This window comes from Cygnus atratus, chromosome 2 (genome assembly GCF_013377495.2).
Source record: "Cygnus atratus isolate AKBS03 ecotype Queensland, Australia chromosome 2, CAtr_DNAZoo_HiC_assembly, whole genome shotgun sequence".
NCBI lineage: Eukaryota > Metazoa > Chordata > Aves > Anseriformes > Anatidae > Cygnus > Cygnus atratus.
In genome coordinates this window covers 96,567,866-96,581,477 of record NC_066363.1, presented here as the reverse complement: position 1 = coordinate 96,581,477, position 13,612 = coordinate 96,567,866, and the positions used below count along the sequence as shown (strand labels likewise).

Below are 13,612 nucleotides of genomic sequence, written 5' to 3'. Positions count from 1 at the left end.
CACCATGGGCAGCGGCAAAAAAAAAATATAACTTGACGGCCCATTGCCTCGGCAGCTGGAGTCTGCCCCATCCTCACCCAAAACCCTCGATCCCATCCCAGCCGAGGAACCGCTGAGCGATCCCTCTTGGAGACGGGCAGCCCCGATCAGCAGGGCAGTGAGAAGACAGACAGACGGACAGGGACGTGCTAGGAAGGAAAGAAACGGCGGGCCAAGGGGAGGTGGAAGGGGCAACCAACGCAACGCCGTGCATAGGTAAATGGAAGTTCAGAGAACGTCACCGGATCATTGCCATAACAGCAACGCTCTCTGAAGAAGCCTAAATGGCTATCTGGTATAAATTATTTATTTTGTTTGCGGCAATAATGTTGTATTTGTGGTAAGTAATAAAGAGACTCCTCCTTGGGATGGCAGGTTGGCAATTCGGTCAAGAACAAACTATGGAAATGAAGGGCTCAGAAGGAAGCCGTGGGAAAGGAACTTACATAATAAATAACGGTAATTTTTATCATTTTCCTAATTTTAAGGTAGACTGTAAAAAAATACTAATTTTTTAGTATTTTTATTTTATTAGGGAGGGAGAGGTTATAAACCAGCCCCGTGGCCTTGATCGTTCATTAAAACCCGTGTCTGTATTAATAAATGTTACTCTTTCAAGATCTTTGCTCAGGATAAGATGGGCTTGAGCTTTTTTTTTCCCCCCCCCTCTCTCTTTTTTCTCAAAGCGAAGACAATCAAATAAGATTGTCCTTTTGAAGGAACCAAGGCCAAAGCTAAATGGAGCTCTTGTGTCTCCCCGATAAATCCGGTTTAAAGCTGCTTCGTTATTACATAATTAATGCACTCAAATTAAGATCCCTCTGAATGTTTCTTCATCTCCTTATTTAATAATCTGCTGTGCTTGCATGCCTGAACCTTGTCTGGTCCCGGCTTCTCCCATTCCTCATCAGCTCTTACGTGGGCAGGAGGAATTACATTCCCGACAGCCCCTCCGCTTAGCGCGATCACGGCTCGGTCTGTGGGTTTGTCTGGAAGGGGAGCCGTTCCTTCCCTCTCTACTTTTAATTTTGGATCTCGGCAAGCGAGGAAGAATCGCCTATTGTCTCCGCAAGCCAGGCAGAGCGAGCAGACTGAGTCAGCCCGGGAACATTCGAGCCTCCCCATCTGTGGCACCGCCGAATTCCAGGGCGATTCCACCAGTTGGTGGAGCTTCTGCCTGGGAAAACAGAGCCATTGTGAACAAAGCATACTGCGCATACTTCTAGTGTTCATGAAAGACTTGGTTGGAAGTGTTTGAATCTTTCTCAAAATTTCTTCCTCTGGGGCAGAAATTTCCCATGCGTGGCCTCGATCCAGTGGGTCGTCACTTGGAAAATCTGAGCGCGCACCATCTGACCGTTTCTTTGACTAGTTGGGAAAAGAAAATAAAAACTTTTGACCGTGAATGTACGATGGCAGGCTAGATTAGGCTGGGGCTTAATTTAACCAAGACCAGGGCTTAATTTTGGCAAGGGGCAGCCTGCCAAACACAACACCAGAGGCTGAGCTAGGCCTTCCCTCTTCCCCACCGTGACCTCTGTATGACAAGGGCACCTTTCTTTCCCACTGGGAGAAGCAGAGAAAGCTGGATGAGCTCCTCCCTCTGTTTGGAAACACAGCGGTGATGAGCTGGGGGTCCCGGGTACCTGTTGTAGCATCTCACCCCCCTCACACAAACTCTCTGACCCGATCAGGGAAGGAAGAAGAGTCGGAGCTGTTGTTCCAGGCTGTCCAGATGTGGCTAGGTGTCGTGTTGACCAGGGTCACATCCTGTTTTCAAGACTCTGCTCACCTCAGCCAACGCCAGAACCTCGTGTGTTTATTCTCTGGATGGCAGGGTGCCTCTGAAGGGTAGGATTCCGGCCCAGGCCTCAATCCAACGCAGGCTTTAGGTGACCAAGTCAAAAACGGACCTGTTTTTTTTCAGTGCCGCGTCCCCTAAAAAGAATTCAGAAACCCAAATTAATCATCAAACTCTTTGCGTGCCCGTAGGGAGAGAAAAGGGTACAAACCTGAATACCTGCCACAATTGGATGGGGCCAAACCCCAAATCCCCCTGCTCTGGAGCAAGGGTACATAGCTCGGTGTACTTCTTGCAGGTGCAGTCTTGGGGTGTCAGAAGCCTTTCTGGAGATGGTTACCTACAGGATCCTTCAAAGGCACTGCTGGAAGAAGATGGGTGCTGCCTTCTGTTGGACCCAATAGAGCACTCCCTAGAAAACAGAAGATCTGGGATTTAATTCCTTTCACTGCTTAAAGATCCGAATCCACATCTCCTTATTCAGGAGAATGACCTGAGCACCAGGTTACTGGCTATCCAGGAGGGTACGGAGGGGAAGGGGAGCCTTTGCTTTAGAAATCACACTCAACAGCAGGGATTAATCAGGTGAGAATGCAAGTTCAGGTAAGGCCACGGCAGCATTTTTGTGCTGCACGCACTTAATGTAAAACACGCACGCCGTCCTTGGAGCAGGAGCGGGTACGCAGAACTCCTCTGCTCCGGCAGACAGCCCCGAGCGCCAGCCCGAGCGCGGTTTCACCACTTCAAACGGAGGGGTGAGATGCCACCCAGCTCGGCGCAGGGATCACAGCAGGCTCCTGGGAGGTGGGGAATGTGGGTTGACGCTCCCCATCCCCACCCTTGCCCCCCTGCCAGAGGAAAGCGCTTGGAGCTGGGTGCCCTGTCTCCTGTGCAAGCGCTGAGCCCACCGAGCCGTGTGTAATTAGGGGGCACCGACCGAGTCCTGTTTTGGGGTTTTCCTAGCAGGCAGCATCTAGGCAGAGAACTTTGCAGCCTCAGGACTATCCTGGACTGCTCACGCTCTGGTCTCGCAGAAGACAACTGCAAGCTCCGACGAGGAGTTTGCCATCAAGTTATCTGAGCATATTTAGGAATGGGTCAGTGGGAACTGGAGGTGACCCCCTCGGCCTCTCCACGTTGTTTGGTCCAACAGCCTTCCAGCTCTGACCTCACGTGGCAAATGACCACCTTCCCCAAATCCAAAGCAATAAGGGCGAGCTTTATTTCTCCCCCAGGTTCTCGGGGGCTTCCTCCCCTCATCCTTTTCCTTGTCACCCGTGAAGCCCCCACAGCGACATCCCTGTGGGCCTCCCTTCCACACCAGTGGAGCAAGCCCATGTGTACACAAGGGTTGCACAAGTCACTGCCTGGCCTCCCCGTCCCCATCCCTCTCCCTCTGCCCCCGTGTTTATGCTAAGCTCCACTCATGAAGGGCTTCTAGCTCCTTCCTAAGTATGTGGTGGCTGTCCTCTCCGCTAACAACAGGCTGGTTAATGACAGGCCCCGCTCTCCATGGAGGAGACGGGTGGTGGGGGAAACGTGTGGTGGACAAGCTGCCGGCCCCATGCACAGAGCTGGCAGCTTTGGGGCCATTTCCCCCAAACAGCCAGCGTTTTGTGCAGCAGTGCTTTACAACTGGAGGACCTGGTGCTTTGGGACACGGTTGGACGTGGTGCTTAGGGACACGGTTTAGTGGGTGACACTGGTGGCAGGGGGGTGGTTGGAGATGATCTTGGAGGTCTTTAACAACTTTAATGACTTCTATGATTTACGTAGCACGCTGAGGGTTATCTTGGAGGCTGGCAAAGCAGTCTTGCCGTTGTTTCGGGGTTGTTTGGGGGTTAGGTTGGGGTTGTTTTGGGGTGGGTGAATTTTACTCTCGGAGGCCCCTCGGAGGACGCCGTTTTCGCTCCGCGGGGGCCGGGAGGAGCCCGGGGAAGCCCCACACGGGGAAGGGGCCGCGGGTCCCCTCCTCTCTCCCCCCCCACCCGTCCCCACCGCTTTCCGCGCTGCCGGCACGGCGCTGCGGGCCCTTTCCCAGCAGCGTCGCGGAGACGACGACGAACGACTGAGGAGGAGGAGGAGGAGGAGGAGGAGAAATGACAGCATGGAAAGCGGCGTATTTTTACCAGGGCGGAAAGTGCCACCCTCCCCTCTCCCCTCCCCTCCCCTGCCCTCGGCCGCCCACGCCGGGAGCGGCATCAAAGGGAATCTCCCCGCGGCTGCGGCGGGGCAGGGCCGGGAGCCGCCACCCCCCCGTCCCGTCCCGTCCCGTCCCGTCCCCCCCCGCCCCCCCCAGTCCGCCATTTCGCGGCTCCCCGCTGCGCTCCGTTGCGTCAGGCAGGGCTGTCCCCGTGGCGGGGCATCCCCACGCGTGACCCCGCCGGGCACGGGCCCCACGCGTGGGGGGTGGGGGGAACCCCCCCGGGCCTCTGCCGGGGGCGGCGGGGCCGTTACACCGGGAGGGGGGGGGGGGGGGGGAGGCCCCGTGACAGCGGGCCCGGCTATAAATACCCGCCCGCGCCTATATTTGGCGCGGCCGGCCCGCCAACCGGCGACACAAAAATAGCCCCGCTGCGCCCGCCCGCACCGCAACGCCGCTCGGCGGGCCCCGGCCCCGCGGGCTAAATTTAGCCGCGCCGCTTGCGTCAACGACGCGGCCGCCGTGCGTCAGCCCGCTCGGCCCCGCCCACCGGGCGCCCGGCCCGCCGCGTCCCGCGCGGGGATTGGCTGAGGCGGCGGGGGGGCGGGCGCCCCCGCCGTGACGCGCGGGCGCTGATTGGCCCCGGCGGGGGCCGGCGGCGGGCGCGGGGGAAGCGGCGCCGCGCGGGGAGCCCGCGGCCGGAGGGATCCCCGCGGGGGGAGCGGGGCCGCCGGGGCGCGGGGCGGGCACGGCCGGGGGCTGCCGCCCGGCCCTCCCGGACCGCCCCCGTGGGACCGCGGGGCCCGGCGGCTGCCGGCGTGCTGCGGACGGGCGGGCAGAGCGAGGTGTCCGTCCGTCCGTCCGTCCGTCCGGGAGGTGCGGCGCCTCCCCGAGCTGGTCGCGGGTCCTGCGGGTGGGATGTTCCGGGAGAAGAAGGGGGAAATAAGCGGATAAAAGTGAAGGGAGAAGGGGGAGGGGAGGGGAAAGTTGGGGGAAGGGGAAAAAGGAAATAAAAGGGGAAAAGAGGAAGTAAAGGAAGTAAAGGAAGTAAAGGAAGAAAAGAGAACGAAAGGAAAAAAGGAAAAGGGAAAAAAAAGAATAAAAGGAAAAGGAAAATAAAAGGAAAATAAAAGGGAAAAGGAAAATAAAAGGGAAAAGGAAAATAAAAGGAAAAAAGTAAAAGAAGGAAAAATGAAAAAGAAATGAAAAGGGAAAAAAATAAAAAAATAAAAGATGGAAAAAATGAAAAGGGAATAAAGAAAAAAGAAATGTAAAAGGCGGAAAGAGAGTAAGAGGAAAAAAGAAAAAGGAAAATAAAAGGGGAAAAGTAAAAGAGAGAAGAATGAAAAAGAAAAGGAAATGAAAAAGGGAAAAATAATAAAAAAGATGGGGAAAAAAGGGAATAAAGAAAAAAAATGAAAAGGGAAAAAGGAAAAAGAAAAAAATGAAAAAGGAAAAAGAAAGAAAAAAAGGAAAAGGGAAAGAAAAAAAAAAGAAAAAATAAAAATAAAGGAAAAAGGAAAAAAAAAGTGAGAAAGGGAGCAGGTCTCCGGCGATCCCTCCCGAAGGCGCCCCGCGCCGAGCAGCCAAAGCTCCCGTCCCCCGCCAGCCCTCCAGCAAGGAGCCGGCGCGCCTGCAGCGCGGCAGCCGCCCCGCGCTCCCCGCTGCCGAACGGTCGTCACAGCGACCGCGGTGACAACGACAGCAAAATAGCGACGGGAGGGTGTTTAAGCGGCGCCGGCGGCCCCCGGCACCCCGTCCCGCGGCGGAGCGGCAGCTCGGAGCGCCGTCCCCGCGGAGTCCCGGTGCCGGGCCGTCCCTCACACCGGGCTCACCCCCGGCCCGCCCGGGCTCGGCGCGGCGGCGCACGGGGCGGGGAGGGGGGGGGGGGGGGGTCAGCAGCGTCAGGCTCCCATGGCGTCACGATTGACGTTTCGCATTCCAGCCGCTCTATGGAGAGGCCGCTAGGGCTGCTCTCACATAAATGACGTTCGGAGGCACGGAGCGGGAGAGCAGCGCGGAGAGGCGCCTCCGTCCTCTCTCTGCCCCGCCGCACGCACCCCGCACGGCAGCCCCCGGGTACCCCGCGGCCGCAGCCGCCGCCCGGCAGCCCCTGGCGGCTCCGCTCTGCCTCGCCTCGCCTCGCCTCGCCTCGCCCGGCGGGGACCGGCTGCCGGGGCTCCCCTTTTTTCCATGACTCGGGATAACGCGTCCTCCTCCTCCTCCGGAGCCTCTTCCACCGCCGCCGCAGCCTCCGCCGAGCCCCGCGGTGCTCCCGTCGCCGCCCGGCCGCTGGACAGCGCCCGCTCGCCCCGGTGAGGAAGCGGCCGCCGGGGACCCCGATGTAAAGACGGAACCGACACAGCAAGCGAGTACGTATGGGCACCGCCGGCACCCCGCGGGCGCCGCCGGACAACTTTCGGGGACGGGGAAGCGCCGCCGCCGCCGCGACCGCCCCAAACTTTCGCCTCCCCCCCCCCCCCCCCCTCCAGGCTCCGCCGCAACCGGGATGCTCCGGGTGTCCCCGTCCCGGTGTCCCCCCGGTGTCCCCCGGCACCGGCTCGTCCCGGGCCGGGCTGGCGGCCGAGCCGCCGGTACCGAGGGCTTTCTGCTGGTTGTTGTCATGGAAATGATGCTGCCGGCGGCGGCGGCGGCGAGTTCACGGCGGGGATGAATGGCACTCGCTCGGCTCCTTCCTACAGCACAACTTGTCGCTGCTGCTGCTGCTGCTGCTGCTGCTGCTGTCGCCTCGCAGGGTCGCGAGGGTCCCACCGAGCGCTGAGCCCCGGAGCCCCCCCGGCGGCACCGCCACCGGAGCGCCCCGGCACCGGCACCGGCACCCCGGAGGCTACCGGGCCCCGCAACGTGTGCGCCGGGGCACCGAGCGCCTCGGTCGCCGGCCGGGCTGGGAGCGAGCCGGCAAGGCGCTCTGTCGCGATATGGTGCCGCGGAAGGCCGTCGGGACAGCGCTATCGCGATAGCCGGCGCGCCGCCGGCGGAGGTGCGGCTCACCTGGGTGGAGCTGGCGTTTGGGTTTGGTTGTGTGGTTTTTATTTTTCTTTTATTTTTAATTTTTTGAGACCATGCGAGGAAATTTCCCAGGGTAAGCGCGGAAAAAGCTGATTCCTGCAGGGGGTTCGGCTGCGTGGGGCTCGGTGGTTTTTTCTTTTTTCTTTTTTTTTTTTCTTTTTTTTTTTTCCTTCTCCAGGAAAAAAAAAAAATCCCCCCAAACCCCACAAACTTTGGGAACGCGTCGCTAACTTTTTCCCCGGCCCGCTTCGCTCCGATTACATTCCTCGCCCCGTTTCTCTCTCCTCCGTGGAGACTGTCGTACGGTGGAGCCTGGCCCCGCTAAAACAATGGACCGAGCCCGAGCAGGAGAGGGTTTTCTCCGGAGGTTTCCTTCGGGAACTCGCCCGAGCCCCGTGGATTTTGGGGAGCGAGCGTGTGCGGCTCCGGGGTGGGGGGGGGGGAAGGGGGGTGTGATGCGCAAAGCCGGGAGCGCACCGGCGCTGGAAGCGGAGCTCGAAACTTTTAATTCAATGGAGCTTCCCCCCCCCCGCCCCCCCGCCCCCCCCGCCCTTGGCGGTCCCTGCCGGGTAAATGAAGGTTTCGAAACTCGCCTGGAGAAGTCCCGGTCACAATGGGAGCGTTTCACGCTTTTCCTCCTCGCGTTACGGGGTGGGGAGGGGTGGCACTCGGGGCTGAATGCGGGGCGCACGGAGGAAGAAAAGAGCTCTGACAAGGCGGGGGGGGGGGGGGGGGGGCTTATTTCCTCCTAATTTACAGCCTTCGCGGCTCTGAGCTCCTGGCTCCGGCGGCTGCTCTCCGGAGGGGTGCTGCGTGCTTAAAAGCTCACCGAGTGTCTCTAGGAAACCGGCGGCTCGGGGCGGGGGGGGGCGCATCCCGAGCCCCGGGGCCGGAGGGGGGGACGCAGAGAAGGAGATGGGAGCCGGGGAGGCACCGAACAGCCCGGCAGGCGGGCAGGGAGTAAAGGCGAGGAAGGGGAAAGCTGGGGAGAAAAAGGGGAAAAAAAAAAAAAAAAGAAAAAAAAAAGGAGCAGGAGTCGCAGCCCCCGCCGCAGGGGGCGGAGGGGCCGGAGCATCCCACGGGGAGCCGCCGGGGCACGGCACCCCCGGCCCGCGGGGTGCTCCCCCTGCCCACCCCGGGGCCAAGCTCCCCCCCCCGAGCCGGCTTCTGACTCTCTCCTTTCTCCTCGCAGCGCCCGGGTCGGAAGAGCGCCCCCCGCCGAGGCCAGCCTCCCAAGCAGCCTCCGCAGAGAGGTCCCAGCCGGCACGGAGCCCCCCGCCGCCGCCGCCGCCGCCGCCGCCGCCGCCGCCCGGTGCCGCCCGCCCCACCAGCCCCACCATTCAGCGCGCAAGATACCCGCCAGGTAAGCAGCCGCCGAGGAAGAGGAGAGGTGCGAGGTCCCCTACTCCCTCCCCGGGCTCCCCTCTTTAAGGGGGGATCGCCCCCGAGCGCCGTGGAAGGAGCGGATCGGCAGCCGCCGGGTGGGATGCTGGAGGCTCCGGGAGGAGCGCTGGCTCGGCGCATCCCTCATGCCGAGCTCTCTCTCGCAAGGATGCCGCTAATAGGATGAGAAGAATAACGCCGAATATTCCTGCCCTGATTTTTCACTCCTTCCGCCGGGCTTTGATGACATACCGCCCATCAGCGAACCTCCTGTATCGTTTTTTTTTATCATTATTTTTATTTTTTCCTAACATTGTTGGGTCAAGAAGAGAAAATCCCAGGTTATTTACTTTGCGGGGTGATTAATGTCGGTGCCCCGAGTGGAAAAGTAGGGGTTAGGATTAGTCAGAGGAAGGTGCTGGCAGAGGGCGAAGTAGGAGGAGTTGTGCGGAGCGCACCAGACCTTTACGTTGGGGATATTTTTTCTGTCCTCAGGTCAGACTTATTTTAGACTTAGGCTTTCTCAGCCCACTTTGAGCAGAATTCAGGGCCCTAACCCTGCCATGCTCTCCTTAACTCTCCTGCTAAGGAGATAAAAAACCAAAACCCCAAACCTGTAGCGCTCTGTTTCCCTGAATCCCTGCTCATTTTCTGAGCTCGCAAGAAGCCTTTTTTCCTTCATGGGGCTGCATATCAGCGCGTCCACTTGTGATGTTATCTGCCCGCTCGTTCAGTTGTGTTCCTCAGTGGAAGCGCGTGGAAGGAATTGCTTTCCCTTTCTATCCGATTAAGCAGTGATCAGTGCATTTTAGCAGGCAGTCCTTAAGCTAAACAAATGATAGTAATAGGGCTTGGCATGAAATGTGTGTGCATGGAACGGCACGGATGCAGATATTGATAGGAAAAAGAGACCTTTGTGGGAAGATACATAAATAAGATCGGGAGGCAAGGCTTGTGGAAGTGTTGAAGTGTTGTCCTGCTATCTTTTTTTCTTTAAATACGTGGATTTGCAAGCAGAAAGGTCTTCGCAATTTCAGAAAACAGCACTATTTTTTCTCCCACTTTCTGATGTTTTCTCAAAAAGAAGGAGGATCTGAATACTCTGTGACAACACGATAATTGAAATCTGGTGCTTGGTTTACATTTATCTGCAAGGCAGGCAGGGAAGAATGGAAAGTTGATCTGACACCTATTATTTGGATCCTTGCGCGGCAGGTTCCAGTGAATATTTAAAAGTTATAAGTGAAGGGAGTTCTTAAAATACAGAGGAAAACCCCATTATTTTTAATACAGGTTTTTTTTTTTTTTTTTAATATGAATTCTCTATCGAGTACTTTAGGAATATAAATTACCACAATTAAGAAGAGGTGAACTGCACTGACTTTTGATATACACTTTCTCCGTATTTACTTTTCTGATCTCTTTACGAGAGTATTTGTGCTAATTGATGCATTTTATTCCTCTGCTGCAGAACCAAAGCACATCATGCACCTTTAGTCTGGGTTGCAAATTCTGGGCTAGAGTCTCACGTTGTTTGGCCAGGTGAACCTCAGGTGGATTGCAGCATTGGCTCCATTATTTCTTGAGAGCAACCAAGGAAATAGTGGATTAGTAGGAAATGTAAAAGGAAAAAAAGTCTTTACAGGTACTGTGTTGCTGAAACCCTCCCGGCTACCAGTGAACCACATTAACTTTTACAACTAATGGACAAAAACAATTATATTGTCGCTTTCTTTTAAAAACAGAAATGCCCCTTACTTTTTCTCTTACATTTTTGCAAATTTAGGGATATGTTGTACCGCTCGCTTTTTTTAGGAGAATGTTCCACTACAGATAAGCCTCAAAAGTAGCAGCTAGACACCAGCCCTGAGTTATTAGCTGACCAGAAATATGCTTTGAAGGCCCAGAGCCGAGTAAGCAAAACTGATGTTTGCAAGTCTTAAGTAGCAAATACTGTGATTTGAGCTGTTCCTCTGACACCCGCTGTAGATGCTGTTCCTTTTAAACTAACTCTCGGTTTTAATATTATGCATTTGGTAATCTAGTTTACCCTTCATGAAAATTTTATGGCATGGTCGCACGCATACAGAGATAGATTTAGAGCTATAAACCATTCCCATTCTGCTTATCTAATTCTCATTGACACCTATGTATATTAAGCAGCGGATCTAGGGCAGGCTGGAGATGGATTCTCCTCTCGCTGACGCTGGTATAAATTCGAGTGGCACCAGCGAGCGGAAGAGAGCTCCCTAATACCTAATGCTCAGTCGATCCCTGATACATGTTCCTCGTCAATGACTTGCGCTTAATTTGTGTTTCCCATGTCCAGGCGAGAGTGGGAGTCGGGTGTCTGACTGAGCCCCACGAAATGTGGGAAAGCTTGTCGGAAAGAGGTTAGCGAGGGTCTGGACTGTGGCCTCAGCACGTGGGGCTTGGTGTTAACGTCCCCCTTTGCCCTTGCAGATATGCCCTGTGTGCAAGCGCAGTATAGCCCTTCACCGCCCGGTTCGAATTATGCAGCTCAGACCTACGCGTATGGCTCGGAGTACAGCTCGGAGATCATGAACCCTGACTATGCCAAGCTGACCATGGACCTGAGCAGTACCGAGATCACTGCCACTGCCACCACCTCCCTTCCCAGCTTCAGCACCTTCATGGAGGGTTACTCCGGCAGCTACGAGCTAAAGCCTTCCTGCCTCTACCAAATGCAATCTGCCTCCTCCAGCCAGAGGCCCCTCATCAAGATGGAAGACGCCCGGCTTTCCACCTACCAGCCCTCGCTGCCGCCCTCCACGGACGAGGGGATGCCCAGCACCTCCATGTACTTCAAGCAGTCGCCGCCCTCCACGCCCACCACACCGGGCTTCCCCCCGCACCAGAGCCTGTGGGACGAGCCCCCGCTGCAGCCCACCCAGACCTGCCTGCCTCCCGGCCACCTGATGGAGGCCGCCCCCATGAAGACTGTGCCTCCGCGCTTCCCCCTCTTCCACTTCAAGCACTCCCCCCCGCACACGCCAGCGGCAGCTGCCCACATGTGCTACGAGCCGGCATCCTTGAGCCTCCCCCTGGGCCCCGACAGGCCGGCGGCCGGGCAGGCCCCCATGGAGAGCCATTCGTACGGCCTTCCCCTGGCCAAAAGACCAGCCACCTTAGCCTTCTCCCCGCTCGGCCTCAACGCGGCCACCTCCAGCCTGATGGGGGAGGCCAGCAGCGGCGGCAGCGGCCTCCCCTCCCCGCCCAGCAGGAGCTCCTCGTCCGGGGAGGGCACGTGCGCCGTCTGCGGGGACAACGCCGCCTGCCAGCACTACGGCGTGCGGACGTGCGAGGGCTGCAAGGGCTTTTTCAAGGTGAGAGCTCCGCCAGGACGCGGGTCTCGCTCCCCGCCCTGCGCCTTCCATCTTCCCCTTCCCTCCCACCCGACCCCGCTGGGCGGCAGCAGGCTCCTGGCCTCTGCCCCGTCAGCGCCAGGATGTCGTGTGCCAGGGCTCAGAGCTCCTCCAAACCTCGTTTGTAACGAGATGCATCAGGAAGTCCTATTTCATTTTTCGGCAGGCGGTGGTGGTGCCATTCCTTGCACCCAGGCTGCTCCAGCCAGGAGGGCTGTGAGTGCAGCCCAGGGGGGAGACTTCAGGAGTGGAGCAAAACCAAATATTTAACTTTTATTTGGTTGTTGCCTCATCACTGCTCATCAGTTTAGGTAGAGAGCGAGCTCTCACCCATTGAAAGCACCTAGCCGAGCAGTGACAACACACCACGCCATGTCCCCGTGTAGCTTAGGAGGCTGTAAAGGCAGTCAGCAGCACTGACCCTTCTACATGAGGCAGCTTCTGAGCATGTGCTTATACTTTTAAGACTGGAATTCCTTCTTTCTGCTTTTAGATTAGGGCACTTCATAATTGCAACAAATTCAGCTTGGAGTTCAGGACTTTTTTTTTTTTTTTTTTTTTCAGAAACAGCCTTAAGTGAAACACTTGGTGTAGACTTTTTTTTTTGGGGGGGGGGTGGGCAGTCTAGGTAGTAGGTTCAAGATTTGTTAAATTTGGGGCTGGTTTGGTACATTTCTTTCTGCACAGATAGTAGTCGTGCCCCTGTTCTGGTAAAAGATTTCCTAAGTACGATGGGAACAAAAATAGTCCAAAAATAGATGTAGGGGAGGGCTCACAGCGTGGTTTTTTTTTATTGTACATAGAACTGCTAATATTACTTCGTTATAATCCTTTGGCAACATGCTAAAATACACATCTCCTGTACAACTCGCTTGTTGTTTAAAAATAATTAGAAAACGGACCACAAACAGCCTGGAAATAGCAGCTCTGCTGGGCCTGATCCTACCCCCATGGAAATTAATAGCATATCCTTCACTGGGAGCTGTGGCTAGAGCTTATTCTGCAAAATGATTTTCTCAAGTGAAACAGTTTTCAGTTCTAAAGTGCAATGAACACTATTTGCTGTGTCCCTTGTACTTACTGCATTGAAGCTGTTGTTTGAAATACAACAAAAATATAAAATAGCATTTTCCCATTAATTTAATTGCAGGCAAAGATTTAATACCAAATGTTGAACTGATAAATTTGATCCTCTCCTGATGGCTTTCCTATTAATTTCTTTTTGTGCTAAGTTATTTATTGATGTATTTGATTTTAAATATGGAAATGCATAATATATTTTTGCAACAATTTCTATTATATTCTCTCAAGGCTCACCAGGATTTTACTAATTTTAATTTTTCCTTATAGTTTTTAAAGCACTTTAAGAGCTAATTACATGTCTGTAGCTACAGTATCCCTCTGTCTATTTTCTTTTTCCCAAGCCAGGTTAGCTTTCCCAGAATATTTAACTAAATATGTTTTGTAGGGGGTTCTGGTATTTTTATTTTTCTCCCCGATGATTTTAATGGCTAACCAAACCAGTTATTGTGGTATTTGACTAACAATAGCGATAGCAAGAGAAGTACATCACAGATCATTTTGATTTTATTTTAATAAGGTCAGCAATAATCAAGGGAATGAACCAAGTAGAAAATTGTTCCCAAAGGGATATTAAAAGCGGAGATAATCTAATCCCCAAAGGTAGATGCGATGACCTGGTAATTTCAGATATGATTTTATCATTCAAAGTTGCCTGTCTCCAGAGACTTGCTTCAGAACAATCCTAGATGATTTTCATTGTCAGTAGCTAACACTAATAAAATTGTTTTTCCTGCAGGCTAGTGTGTT

General features: G+C 55.2%; 1 protein-coding gene across 2 annotated transcripts in view; it reads left to right on the top strand.

The window, feature by feature from the left end:
• The first annotated feature begins 5,965 nt into the window (after nucleotides 1–5,965).
• The window catches only part of NR4A3 (nuclear receptor subfamily 4 group A member 3), a 31,166-nt gene continuing 23,519 nt past the window's right edge, over nucleotides 5,966–13,612 (top strand). Inside the window, exons 1-3 of one of the 2 annotated variants that reach the window (XM_035550571.2) lie at nucleotides 5,966–6,355; nucleotides 8,206–8,376; nucleotides 10,860–11,743. In XM_035550571.2, coding sequence (XP_035406464.1) covers nucleotides 10,862–11,743 — 882 coding nt within the window. In that variant the 5' untranslated portion in view covers nucleotides 5,966–6,355; nucleotides 8,206–8,376; nucleotides 10,860–10,861. The remainder of the gene's footprint in view (nucleotides 6,356–8,205; nucleotides 8,377–10,859; nucleotides 11,744–13,612) is intronic. The other variant, XM_050708964.1, reaches the window with a different exon arrangement.